This window comes from Orcinus orca, chromosome 20 (genome assembly GCF_937001465.1).
Source record: "Orcinus orca chromosome 20, mOrcOrc1.1, whole genome shotgun sequence".
NCBI lineage: Eukaryota > Metazoa > Chordata > Mammalia > Artiodactyla > Delphinidae > Orcinus > Orcinus orca.
In genome coordinates, this window is record NC_064578.1 from 38924006 (window position 1) to 38938529 (window position 14524).

The 14524-nt window shown below is 32.9% G+C and overlaps 1 protein-coding gene across 2 annotated transcripts in view; it reads left to right on the forward strand.

The window, feature by feature from the left end:
* Positions 1-11252, forward strand: part of URI1 (URI1 prefoldin like chaperone) — a 66637-nt gene extending 55385 nt beyond the window's left edge. For both annotated transcript variants that reach the window (XM_004284862.3, XM_033415006.2), the window contains 5 exons: positions 1697-1871; positions 3188-3521; positions 5289-5431; positions 6213-6462; positions 9462-11252. In XM_004284862.3, the coding sequence (XP_004284910.1) occupies positions 1697-1871; positions 3188-3521; positions 5289-5431; positions 6213-6462; positions 9462-9644 (1085 nt within the window). In that variant the 3' untranslated portion in view covers positions 9645-11252. The remainder of the gene's footprint in view (positions 1-1696; positions 1872-3187; positions 3522-5288; positions 5432-6212; positions 6463-9461) is intronic.
* The last annotated feature ends 3272 nt before the right edge of the window (positions 11253-14524 follow it).

A 14524-nucleotide genomic window follows, 5' to 3' on the forward strand; every position in this document is an offset into this window, starting at 1 on the left:
GCAAACATTTGTTCCATTTATCCATTAATGTTTATAATGTCTATAATTTTTATGTAAAATTTTCATATTTAAACATATTTTTAATAGAACACATTAATGGATAACTTTTTGATGAAAAACTTGATTTCTGACCGATCTATTTAAGTGGTGAGTTTACATGGCTTCTTCAAAGTTATTTAATGCTCCAAACATCTAAAACTCAGATGTGTATTCTTGGATCTGTTCCTAATTTGATCTTTGACCTTGGTCAAAATCATAATATATCTTTTGCTTATTTTTCTCCTTTTAAAATTGTAGCTTTAGATGTTTTTGGAAGAAAGAGTGAATATAATCTAAGCATATGTTAGCCATTCATTTTATGTTGGCTACAGGGGCCTTCCATACACAGGTTGTTTCCAGGTTCATTTAATAGCTTTCACTTGCCAAGGATTGGGTGTGTGTTTGGGTTTACTTCTATAAAGGCAGTGGTTTTCTAGTGTGCTTTAAAGTGTTATAGTAGTGAAAATTTTTAGAGTATTACAGAAATGGTTTATAATTTGCTACTATAGAAAACTTTTAACATTTATTTTGATTATTAAAGTTCGTATTTTAGTAATTAACTCTGAAGAGAACTTGTTAGTTGAAATAGAGGTGATTTTAGAAGCTATATTCTAGCCATACTATATACTGGCGTGGCATGACAAGTTATAGCTTGTGGCTTTGGAAGGTGAAATAAAGGAGACAGATATTAAAGTTAAAGAGCTGAAAGACAAGTTACGATTTTTGTTTGTGGTGACCATTGAAAGATTTATGTATTTTATAAGTCTGAAGCATAAAACTTAATACTGTTTTATCAATAATAGTTATAGAGAATAGGCTATGAAATGTAATTTTGATATTTTCAGATTTAGAAAACAATTCTGTAAATTTGAATATATGATGAGGTCATCTGTTAGTACCATATCTCGTAACGGCATTGTAGACTTCTCCCGTTGCCGTCTTTAAAGCTTTAATTTGCTTTATAAAAAAAATTATTTTTTTCAAGTGAAAAGCTGATAGGTTTGAGTTCAGATTTTATCCATCTCCTGCCTCACATGAGGATTATAAATAAGATAAAGCAATTTAAAAAGTAGAAATATTCATATATAAAATTATAGTAGAATTTTTCAAGGATTAGGCTCCATAGATTTCTCCTAGGGTATTCCTGTCTGGCAGTGCCTTAGAGTTGAAAGTATCCTGTGACAAGGCTTTTATGTGTTACTTTAGTAACTAAATTCTCTTGAGTAAGGATGGAAGATGGGTATTACTTGTGTTGAATTTTACATTATAGCTAGAGTGCATTGTGACCATTTCTGCTTATGCATTTTTGAAGCTTTCAAGCAGCTCTTCACAGTCTTTAATATGCTTGTGAATCCTCTGGGGCTCTTGTTAAAATACAAATTCTGATTCAGCAGGTCTGGGGAGGCCCTGAGAGTCTATACTTCTGAAATGTTCTCCAGGGATGCCAGTACTGCTGGTCCTTGGACTACACTCTTAAGTAGCAAGATTCTAAGGAGACATACATCCTTGGAGGTCTACTGTTTGGCTTAAAAATCATGCCCCCCTCTTTCTCAACAACCCCTCACCCCAAGAGGAAATCTTATTAAGTCTAGGTTTGCGCCTTTTAAAAATTGGCTTTTAATAAACAGCCTTTCTTTTTTTTTTTTTTTTTAAATAGCAAAACACCGAATTGCTCATAAACCTCACTCCAAACCAAAAACTTCAGGTATTTTTGAAGCAGAATTCTCAAATGATCTAAAATCCAAGGATCTGCTTGCTGATAAGGAGCTGTGGGATCGACTTGAAGAATTAGAGAGACAAGAAGAATTGCTGGGTGAAATTGATATTGATAGGTACCTAATGACAAAGTTCCTTACACACATTTCCTTATAAAATATGTGCTGATTGAAGAAAATACAAAAAAGCATGCTATACTAAAATATCAATAACCCTACCACCCTAAAATAAATATTCTCTAGAATATTTTCTTTTAAGGCCATGCGTTCATGCACATGCCAGTGCATGTGTGTGTACAGAAATGCACAAAATCAATATTCCTATTTTTTATTATAAGGTTTCAGCCCTATTTTGTATCATAAAGTAAGGTATACCAGATACTTCACTTTAAATAATTATGGATGCTTTATATATTATATTTTAAATGAGTTGTTTTTATACTGTAGTCAAGATAATGCTGTATGTTTGAATGACTTGTTAAAAAAAAAAATGTGCATTCAGTTTAAGTTTGTTGCTGTAAAATATCCTTGCTTTCCTTTGCAAACTTTTCTGCTTATTGAGCAGGTAATTTGTAATCTGGTCAAATAGTTATAGATATGAAAAACTTTACCAAATTGCCATTTGAAATACATATTAGCACTCACTCAGAATTATCAGAGTGCTCAATGAAAACTGTTACTATAGAATTTCCTATATTATTTTGCTTAAATGATATGCAGAATTAGTTACTGTGAAAAATAAGACTTGAAACACAAAGGATATTTTTTTCACTACCATATTTCACCTATACTTAGGTCTTTTTGATTAACTGATACTGTTTAATTTTTGTAAATCAGTTTTTAATCTTATGATTTTCTTGGTCACGATTCTTTTTCTACTTTTGCATGATGTTATTTCAGTTTGTTGCATTTTGGGTTTTGTTATTTTTATAAGGTCCTCAAATCCTTTGTAGAATGAAGCAAGCATGAGAAGTATATGTGTATAAATCATGCACATATGTAGAAATCTTTTATTTTTTAAAATTACAATAATACAGGCTTATAAAATATTTTGATTATAGAAAGAGAAAGAAATATGTTATAGTTCTGTGGTTGTAGTTTCTGGTCTTTAAATAAAGATAACATATTCTCTATGATTTCTTACAAATTTATGATTGTATTTGTATGGTATTTTATTGTATATGGCCAATATCCTCCTTGCAAAGATAAAAAAAAATCTACTGTATTCTACTTTTGTTTGAATAACTACAACATATAGAATTAGCATAGAAACTATTATTTATTAATTCATTTCAAACATTTTATTAGCCTAGAAATCTAGTTTAAAAATACTTTATGCAAAACCTTAGTTTTTACCCTTTGAACTTAAGTGCAAATTAGAATATGTAAAATTCTAGTGTGTTTGTTTGATCTTGTTAATTTTCTTTTTCTAGTAAGCCTGATACTTTGATTGCAAATGGAGAAGATACGTCCTCTGAAGAGGAAAAGGAAGATCAGAACATAAATGTGAATATGATGAATCAAGTAATGGACTCTCTCACTCCCAGCAATTGTTATCAGAATGTTACAAATTCAGAACTGTTCAATGGTCAAGTGAATAGTCAATGGAACTGTTCAATTAATGGTTCAAATTCTTATCACAATAATGAAGATGAAGAAGAAGATGATGATGATGGTGGTGATAATGAAAATGACCATGATACCTTAGGGGCTGAAGATAATTCTATACCAACAATATATTTTTCTCATACTGTCGAACCTAAGAGGGTTTGTATACTTTTAACTTTACTAATTTTTCATATAATTTGAATATTAGAGATCATCTGCGGTATTCTTTAAAAGAGCAATATTAACAGGGATTAATATTGTTGATAGTGCCAAACAAGAAAGCCATCTTTTGCCTCTTGCTCTGACCAATTTATCTAAAAAGAAAAAGGAAAATAAAAGTCTAGATAGTTAGCTGGTATTGGTCTGTTGTTCTCTGAAGCCACAATAGAATTTGAAATTTGGGGGTCTGGAAGGAGATCAGTTTGAGTGACAACTACTGTAACTCTACCTGTCCTTCATTCAGAAAGCTTTCTTAAGAATTCTAGAGTTAATTTGGGCATTTTGGTGTATTTAAGATGAAAGCGACTTGCATTAGTTAAATTTTTAATTATATCAGGTTGTTTCTATGTGGGCATAAAATGAATAGGAGCATCATGAGCAAAAAGGAAAGATTTAGAAGGAAGTAAAAATTAGTTCCATTTCTCACAAATTAAATATAAACATCTCTGGGTGGTAATCATGATTTTAGAATTTTGATATTTTAGAGCTGGAGGTTACTACAGAGAGGTCTTCTAATACAGGTTTTTAAGTTTTCTTAGTATCAAAAGACTTTTTGTTCCCTCCATACTTACTGTAGAATACCCAGTTTTAAAATCCCAGATCAAAGCAGGTTGGATCTCACTGAAGGAAGGACCTTAAACTCATTCCCTTGTTCTCTTGGCCTCATAATACTGCTTTAAGGAGCTACTGGGAATTTCATCTTTCTAATTTGTCTTTCTCAAGGAAACTTAGGGCCTAGAAGACCATAGAGCTAGTTAGTAATAAAACAGGGACTCCTTTTTCTCAGTTTGGTGCTTTTTTGTTTTTTTTTACCACAACAGGGCACCCTTGCAGGGTTTGCCTGTATCAGAGGTAAGGGTCTGTGGTAGCAGTCTTAAATGCCTGAGATTATTATTTAATCAAACGTGTTTAAGACATATTTGCTATTTCTTAGGTCAAGATTTCCCTGCTCTAATGTAAAGTGAAATACTTATATGGTGTTTTAAAATATATATTCTAATACTTCAAACTAAAAGGAGCATCTTGGAATTCTTTGGAAAAAATTGACCTATTAGCCAGGAAAAAAGTTTGTTTTGTGATTCTCTTTTCAGGCTTTAAATTAGTTTTCATTTAGATAAAACAGGAAGAATAAATAATATTTGCAGGAATGTTATGGGGAATAGCAGTCATTAATATGGAAAGATGGTGTAAATGCCGAGTAGGGATAGAAGAATAATGTATTAATCCTGAACAGGGTTGATCTTTATTTTCTGGTCCTTAAATTTTTAAAAATTAGAGGTATTTTAAAAATTCTAAATAGTTAAGCATTATCCAATATTGTTTTTATAACTTAAGTTTTATATTCTTACTGAATATTTGTTTTGGTTAATTGTGCTGTTTGTTTTGAAATGCATGATTTAAGCCAAAAACTTATATCAAAGTAATGGGTGATGTGAAAGCTTATAATAATCTAGCATTTAGTTTGTATGTATTTTGCTTTCTGTATGATAATAAAGTCACTGATGACTAGAATTGGTCACTTAAGGTATAATTTAATACTGTAGAAGTATAAGAACTTGTTAGCCTTAGCTGATAATGCACATCATTTGTGTCAAAAAATGTAAACTGCCTCTGTTACTATTATTTCTTTAATTGTAGAGTTTGTTGGTTTTAGTTTTGGCCTTGATTTCTCAAAAGGATCATAATTTTTTGCTGTGAAATTTTTAGGTACGAATAAATACTGGAAAAAATACCACTTTAAAATTCAGTGAAAAGAAAGAAGAAGCCAAACGTAAGCGAAAGAACAGCTCTGGCAGTGGTCATTCTCCCCAAGAGCTGCCTATGATCAGGACTCCTGCTGACATTTACAGGTGAGTGGTATTCACAGATAGCAGAACAGCCTGCTCTTCCCTTCTCATTTTTTGCAGCTGAGTGTGTACAGGAAAAGGTTGCTTGTAACACAGAAGGCTCTCACTGAAAAGTGAGGTATTCTGATAGAGTTAGCTTAGTGTTTTAAAGGCTCTCACAGGAGCTGCTGAGCCCCCACCACAGCTTCTCAGTTCAAAGCAATTGGAAGGTTGCTTGGTTTTTTGCTTTTGCCCCTCTTTGCCAGTGCTTTTAAAACATTCCTCTAGTAAAAAAATGTTGTATGTTAACTTTAGAATGAAAGTTTGTGTTTCTAGTATGCTGGGGCAGCACTTTTCCTATCACAGCTATGACAGTGCTTGGCACGTGCTTTACCTTTCCACAGAGTTGAAGTTAAGTATGCTATTCCAATTTTTTGTTGTATTGTTGAGAAAGCTGTCATTTGAAAATACCTACTGTTTTCATGACGCTTATTTGTAAAATAGTGAAAATTGCTAAGTGACTTCTGAGCAGGTCTAAAATATATGTAGAATTTTGGCAAATCACGCTGTTGTCACCCAGAACATGTGTATAAATAAACGGCTGTATTTTATTAGGCCAAACAATAATAAAAGTAATGTAAATATGTCATTCGAGGCTACAAAACTATTGTGATGGTGAAAATTTTGGATATAAGTTTGAATAAAACATTTCAGATTGATTTCTAGAAAAGATTTTTTAAAATCCTTGTAAATTTATTCTCAATTTTATGAGTTAACTAAAGAGCATATTTTTTTGATATTATAGAGTCTTTGTTGATATCGTGAATGGAGAATATGTCCCTCGTAAGTCCATCCTGAAGTCTCGCAGTAGAGAGAACAGTGTTTGCAGTGATACCAGTGAAAGCAGTGCTGCTGACTTTGATGATAGACGGGGAGTCTTGAGGAGCATTAGCTGTGAAGAGGCCACTTGTAGTGATGCTAATGAGAGCATTTTGGACGAGGAACAACAAGAAAATCATCAAAAGAAACTTTTTCCTTTATCAGTAACACCTGAGGTATGTGTGTATCTTTAACTCTTTATTTTATATAGTATCTTTGACCAATTTTTGTGAGTTAAAAAGGTGGTGGTGGTAGCTCCATTTCAAAGGGGTATGCAATTCATTTTCCCCATTTTGGAGTTGAAAAGATTTTTTAAAAATTGTAGCTGCTGTATCTTCCAGGTATGGTCTGGAAATCATTAATCTTATTGTTCTTAAATTATTTTATATAATTATTTATTGAAGTTAATCGACAGAGTAATGGCATTGTTTATCTTGTAGCTTCTTTAGTTCATACATATATTTAGTCTCAAAAGTCATAGATCATAATTAATTAATTCTAGGCTTGTACTTTTTTTTTTTTTTCGGTACACGGGCCTCTCACTGTTGTGGCCTCTCCCGTTGCGGAGCACAGGCTCCGGACGCGCAGGCTCAGCGGCCATGGCTCACGGGCCCAGCCGCTCCGCGGCATGTGGGATCTTCCCAGACCGGGGCACGAACCCGTGTCCCCTGCATCGGCAGACAGACGCTCAACCACTGCGCCACCAGGGAAGCCCAGTACTTTTTTGATAATTAATAACTTATAAAAAAATTAATAGTCACTAGCAAGCACAATATAGGTATTATAATAAAGTAGTTCAAAATGAAAGTATTACCACTCTTGAAGTTCTATTTCTGTGAAATAGGAATTTTAAAGTATCTTAATTAGCATATGTATTTCATTTTTGGCTAGAATTTTTTTTTTTTTTTTTTTTGGCTGCACCACACAGCCTGTGGAATCTTAGTTACCCAACCAGGGTTCGAACCCGTGCCCCATGCAGTGGAAGCATGGAGTCATAACCACTGGACTGCCAGGGAAGTCCCATGTCTAGAAAATTATTTAGCAGCTTATTTTAAATAAATTCCACTAGATCAGACTTATAGTCATTTTATGCTAGTTCAAGTAGCAGATTGTACTTTTCTCTTTTAAATGCTTTGGTTGAGTTAAAGAAAAAATATATACATGACAGATAATTATCTATAGTCCTTCTGTGTTTTGGCTCATGCCAGTGAAATTTTTAACTCTTTGGAATTGTGGAACCATTTTACAATCTAGTGAGAGCTGGAGATCCTCTCCTCAGAAAAATGAGTGCACACACATATACTCTTACCAACCATGTTGCACATAGTTTTGTGTGTGGAGAAAGGAGGGGTATTGGGAGATACCAAAATGGAAATGTTATGGTTTCCATTATACCCAGACTTGATATTTTTTTTACTCTTATGTTTGGTGGGTATTTTAGATTTTTAATTTAAGAAGTATTTAGGAAGACTGGGGAACTCATACCATATCAAACTGATATACCCATTTGAGTATAAGTCAAATACATATAAAAATATATATCTTTATAAATGAATAAACATATGTAGAACTTCTGTTGCTTTTGCTAAATAGTCCGTAAGTGGTACTGATTGTACTAAATGGTAACTGGGGATGGAGGGGTCATTGCTAATTAGGAGCAGTATGTATGATTAGAATATTCTCCTTCCCTTCTCCCAATATAATGATTTCAGTTGACCTGGAGAGTATCTTAACTTATTTAATAGTCTTCCCTACTGTTAGAAAAACAGGTGGTAGACTTTTGCTGTTTTTAAGTATCTGAAAATTAGGTTTTTGTAAGGACTTAATATATTGTGGTATAGCTAGAGCTCAAGTCTGGAACTTATTTTCATTTCATCGTATTTAATAGCTTTGCATTTTGTATTGAACTGTTACAGTTAGCACCTAGATGCTATAAATTTTTTAACATCAAAATAAATAGTTCATGGGATTATGGCAAGTACTTTGAAAGATATCTTTTTTGATATCTTTAAATGTTAAAATATTCTCTTTTTCAAAAGCATTTTTAGTATAATAAGAAGGCTCTGTGCTCATTGTGATAAAATAGAGTTTTTAGAAAAGTAAACTTTGAATTTCTTTTAAGAGTTGGACTCCACCCAAGGTCTCAAAGTACTGTGGGAGGGTCAGGGCATTTTTGGTTTTTGTTTCTTTGGTGGGGCAAGTTGGTGGAGGTTGGCTTTTTAAACTATTCAGGTGATACATTGTCATTTTGTACACTTGGTAGACAAAGTCAAGCTAAATATACATGAAGGTTTACATGTCAAATTTTAATTTGTACGTAAAGAGTCTTTAGAAGAAGAAAGTGAGGGGGTTTCAAATACTAGAAATCTTGGGGGAAAAAATCATAACTTCTTGATTTTGATAGATCTGTACATAAAAAGACATAGAAAGGCATATCTTTGTTTTTATTTCCATCAATTTGTATACATTACGTACGTACATTGCATACAGTTGACCAAAATTAAGTCCAGCAAACATCTGGTTGAAATTAAAGAATGATTTTTTGTGGTGCCTTGATTTCTCTCATTGAATTAATTGTATGAAAATTTGAGACTGATACTTATTTCCACTAGCACCAGCACTTTCAATTTTCAGTTTCCACTGATCTCAAATAAAAATGAGGCAAGATACAATAAAATACTCAAATAATTGCATGAATGAACACCACCCAAGAGATGTCACTGCTGCTGAAACTAAGCTCTTGGCTCACAGGCAGCATGGCCACCATAGGATAGCTCATTCATCAGCTGATGTTTGACACCCTAATAGAATTCTTAATTTTAATACATTATTTTTCACAACATGGTCTGGATATAAATGGAGTGTATGAAAGTTGAGGACCTTTTATTTACCCATTTTTAAAAAATCCCATGTGAACATGTTTTTTACATTTTTGTTTTCTTGCATGTGTACTATTAAAAAATCTACTTATATTTGGTGGTGTAATTAAGATATATTTTAATGGTACTTGATTTCTATGAGCAATTTGTATTTTGATGTTATAGTTCTGTCTATCAAAAAAATCTTATGAATTTACTTTTAATGAAAAGAAATGTCTAATTGGCAAGTACAGGATAAAGATTTTGTGGGCACCTTATTTGCATTTTATTATCATAATCTCACTTTTGTCTTCCAGGCTTTTTCTGGAACTGTAATAGAAAAAGAATTTTTGTCACCTTCCTTAACACCACACCCAGCCATGGCTCATCCTGTGCTACCCACCATTCCAGAACGAAAAGAAGTTCTGTCAGAAGTATCAGAAGGAACTACAAAGAGGGTTTCAAAGTTCAAAGCTGCCAGATTGCAGCAGAAAAACTAGGGCCTGCCTAGCAAATGGGAGTTTACATCCTAAAACCTAGTTTTGCAATTGTTTAGAATAAATATAGCAAAATATGTTACATGTAATTTGAAATAAGCCATCCTGAGTTAATTTGACAGCAAGTTCTCTTACTGTTATCAATGGTGTTAAAAAGAAATCAAAGTAAATATTTAAATACTTTAATATTCAGCTTGTTTCGTTAATTCTCTGAATACTGTCAGCACTCTTGTTTAAGTTTGCCTTATGAAGTAGTGGCAGCATTTTGAATTATTTTTCAAAGAATACTGTTCATATGCATTGTTTTTGTGTTTTGAACTAAATACTGGCAGTTTTGTACCAGCTGTGATATTGTGCATACCATATGGACCATTTTAAAGAAACTTCTAAAATTTCAAGTAGATTCAACAATTATATTACTTGCTTTAGCATTTTAAAGGCACTTTAAAAAAATCTACTTCTTGTAGGTTTTGCAGCTAGGTGGCTATTTAAAAAATCTCTCCCTCTTTGACTGTCATTCTGTAATCTCTAAGACAGAAAGCTGCATGTACCCAAGGGAAAGTTTCTTTGATTGGAATAATGGTATTTTGTAAATTTTTTTTAAGTAAAAATTTTATGAAACTTGGTCTCTAAAATGTTGTGAACTTTATGATTCAGAATCAAATATAGAAAAGTCTTTGATTCATATATATGTTACATGCACCACACAATGGATCCTTGAATTCTTATAATTCCATAGGCAGTTCTTCCCTAGTGTGTGCAGTTTTAACTGGCATTATATTTTGGGAGAGAAGGAAAGGTTGTCTAGATGATAAAAATAAATAAGTAAATAGATAAATAAATAAAATTTTAAAATAAGAAATTGTATGTTTTAATCTCCCAGACATTTTCGTTCTTAACGGTTACTTTCCTAGTAGTAAATGATTGAAAAACATATTTACTTTTGGTAGAACTCCTTAAAATAAAGAGAAATTTATCCTAACATTGAAAATTACACTGCAAGTGTTAATCATTAGCTTGATGCATGCTAAAATGTAGCTTTTAAAAAGCATTCTGCATTAGTACTAAAATAAGCCATCAAGGCCAGTCCACCCTCCTCTGTTCATGGCTAAATATTTAAAGGTTATTTATAGCTTCTTTAATGAATTCTTGCTTAAACAAAGTGAAATTATGTCCTAGAAAAGTAGAACCTATCTGTAACTAGAACAGCACAACTGTAAAAGTTTTATGAATATGTATTTTAATAATAAGGGGGTGAGCCTGAATCCCCACAAGTTAATGGATAATTCAGATCAGAACAGAGGACTGATTTTAAAAGATTGCCTAAAAATGTAGAAGATTTGTTCTTTAGCAAATTTTGATCAACTGTGCATGTATTTTTAGTTAAAAACTTTTTCTCTCAGCCAATCCCCCACAAAAAAGAAAACAACCAAGAGTACAATCACATACACACAAAGGAGCCCCCAACTCCAACTGCTTGTCAAGTGAGCCTTTCTGTGTTAGATTTTCCCCCAGAAACAAACTTCACTGTGGGATTATTCTGGTGTTCTTTACAGACATATAATTTCAAGAGTATTGTCATTAAATAATTTCTCATGTTCTTCAACTTCATCTTGAGCCTGTTGTTGTTTATGTAGTTTATGTTTCTTCTTGCAAATAAGATGTTCCCTCATGGAACAAGATGGTAGTAGGAACAAAGAAGTATTAGATTTTCTGCTGAAGACCAAATGAAGTAGTGTTGCCCCACTTCATAGCTTCAGTCTTAAAACAAAGTTTCAAATTGTAACTTAACCTTATAGCTTTATTTTTCATATTAAATTCAGTATTCAACATGATAAAATGAAGTTGGTCTTAAGTGTTCTCTTTTAAATTGTAAACAGAACAGACTGAATTTCTTTTAACTTTTAATTTTGAACTAATTTTAGACCTACAGAAAAATTGCAAAAAATAGAGTTCCCATATATCCCCTCATCCAGCTTCTCCTAAAATTATAACATCTTGTATGAACATAACACAATTATTAAAACCAGGAAATTCACTTTGGTGCAATGCTATTAACTAATCTATAGATCTTATTTGAATTTCACCAACTTTCTACTAGGCGTTCTTTTCTGTTCCAAGATCCTATATAGGATCCCACTTTGCATTTATTTGTTATTGCTCCTTAGTCTTCTCCAATCACTGGCAGTTCTTCAGTTTTTCCTTATCTTTCATGACTTTGGTATTTTTGAAGAGTACTGGTCAGGTATTTTGTATGATGTTCCTCAATTTGGGTTTGTCCAGTACACTCACATGATTAGAATGAGGTTTTGCATTTTTGGCAAGACTACCACAGAAATAGATAATATCAAGAGGTTCAGATCAGAGATGCGTTCTAGTGAGTCATTTCAGGAGGTCCTTAATTTCGCGACCTGCATCACTTTAACCTTGATCACTTGGTTAAGGGGATGTCTGCCAGGTTTCTCCACTGTAAAGTTACTGTCTTTTTCTTTGTAGTTAATTAAATATCTTGGAGGAGATACTTTGCAATTTACAGATTTCTTTTTCTCCTCAAGCCCGCTAATTTTTGCATTCATTTGTGGATCTTGTCTGCAACAGTTATTACTGTGGTATTTGCCTAATAGTGATTTTCTGTTTTGCCCTTTCTTTCTACATTTATTTCTTGGACTCTTTTGTAATGAAAATCTGTGTCATTACCCTCCCACCACGCCTGCCCCCTGTTTATTAATTTGTATCTGTACGGACTTGGATATTCTGTGGGTCAAAATCCAATTATCATTATTTTGTTTATTCAAATTGTTCTACCTTTGACGTTTAGGAACTCCTTTGAGTTGGCTCCTGAATTCTTTCAACAAGTCTTCGTCTTTTTTGAACACTTTCTTTCTGACACCATAGAATGTTATAGGTGTATCTTATATTTTTCCCGCTCCAGGCTTGGAACCAGTAACCACTTCTCCAAGGAGCCCTTGATCCTTTAAATGGAGAATGGTGTTTAAAAACCAACATCTTCTCATGTAGGTGTGTGTATTGCCATTTTGGTGTCATTGCTTCTAGGCCCTTTTAGTAGGTAGGGCTAGGAAATTATGTATACTAACTGATGCACATATCTATGTATATTTGTTTGCTTATGTACATTAAAAAATGGAAGTGTACACTGATACTTCTGATTCTAATCTAACACCACAGGATTCGTTTCAGTTTTTCCTTATTTATGACATCTTTCTTCAATAGTGAGAAATGTGGCTCTTATTGTATACAATGTATTTACTTATTTTTAAAATATCTAGTGCAGTTGACCCTTGAGCAGCTCTGAGGTTGGGGCACTGACTCTCCTCACAGTTGAAAGTTGGCATATAACTTTACAGCTGTCCCTCTGTATCCATGGTTCTGTATCCGTGCATCATATAGTACTGTAGTACATATCTAGTAAAAAAAAATACCCACATATAAGTGGACAGGCACATTTCACACCCATGTTGTTCAAAGGTCAGCTGTTGACACACAGAAGTAGTTTTAGAGTGCTAATCCTAACCCCCCGGAGAGACACATTTATTAAGTATATTGCACTATTTATGTTCAGTTCTTTTTTTCCTTCAGCTTTACCAATCAAAAGTTATTTTTCTTTCCCACTCCTTCATTGTGATTGTTATTCATTTATAATAGAGTTAGGTTCATTTGTTAGTGTTTGTGCTCCATTGGATTCTCTCCACATTGTGGCTGGGTTTAATGGTTTATTTGGGGTGTGTGTGAAGGGTATATGAAACATTAATGTGGTTCTAAGAGTCACAGCTATGTAAAAAGATAAGCAGAAGATAAACACTCCTCCCTCATTCCTGCTGCCCATTCTCATTTCTGTCGTCTTTCTGTCACTTCCTCATCTACCCATTGTTAGTAACCAATCTATTTTCTGGTTTAACCTTTTTGTATTTCTTTTGCACAAATAGATACACATATATTTTCTTTTTTTTCTTTCTTACATGAAGGATAACATATGTAACTTCTCCCTTCCACTTTAATGTGTTTAATAGTATGCCCTGGTAATCACTCTATGCCTGTTTACAGAGAGCTTCCCCCTTTTTTTTTAACAGAGGTATACCACGTTTTTTGTGTAGATGTAGCATAGTGTATCCAGCCACTTTGCTGTGTATGGACATTTAGGTTTCTGAGTAATTTTGCAATTACGAATGATGCAATGAGTAACTTTGATGTGTATGTATTTTTGTGTCATTGGAAGTATCTTCCGGGTAGATTCCTAGAAGTAGGATTAATGGGCTATCTTTACTGTATGATTTCTTTTATACATGATAAAGTCTGTTTTTAACAGTATTTGTTTTCTTATCAAGGATGTGGTTTTAACACATTTGCTTGCATATCTACATTTTATTGATGATTCTTTGATAATAACTTTGGGACACTATAGTGTCCTAAATGGACTTAAAGTGTTTATAGTGATTATACTCATTTTGCTATATTTTTATTTGGGGGGGGGAAATGGGTCATGCAAGTGATTTATAAGAGTTTTCCATAAATCGGAATAATTTCCAATTTTATAAAATACAGATACCTCATTCTATTAGATTTATTTTTCTCCTCCATAAGAAATAGCTTTTCAAGGATGCTAATCTTTTTCTGTGTATCCTTTTGGTGAGTGGCATATAGACTCTCGATTAAATGCCTGTTAAATGAATTGCTCAACTACAATAAATATTTATGGTTTTATGTTTAATCCATTGGTCGATATTGTTCAGTTTTTACATTTTAAAATGCTTTTTCAGTTATTTAAATTTCATTTTAAAGGAACATCATTTAGGATATGAAGTTTTTGCAGTTCCGTTAATAACAATGAATCATAAAGAATCAATATTTTTGATCAGTTACTTTGT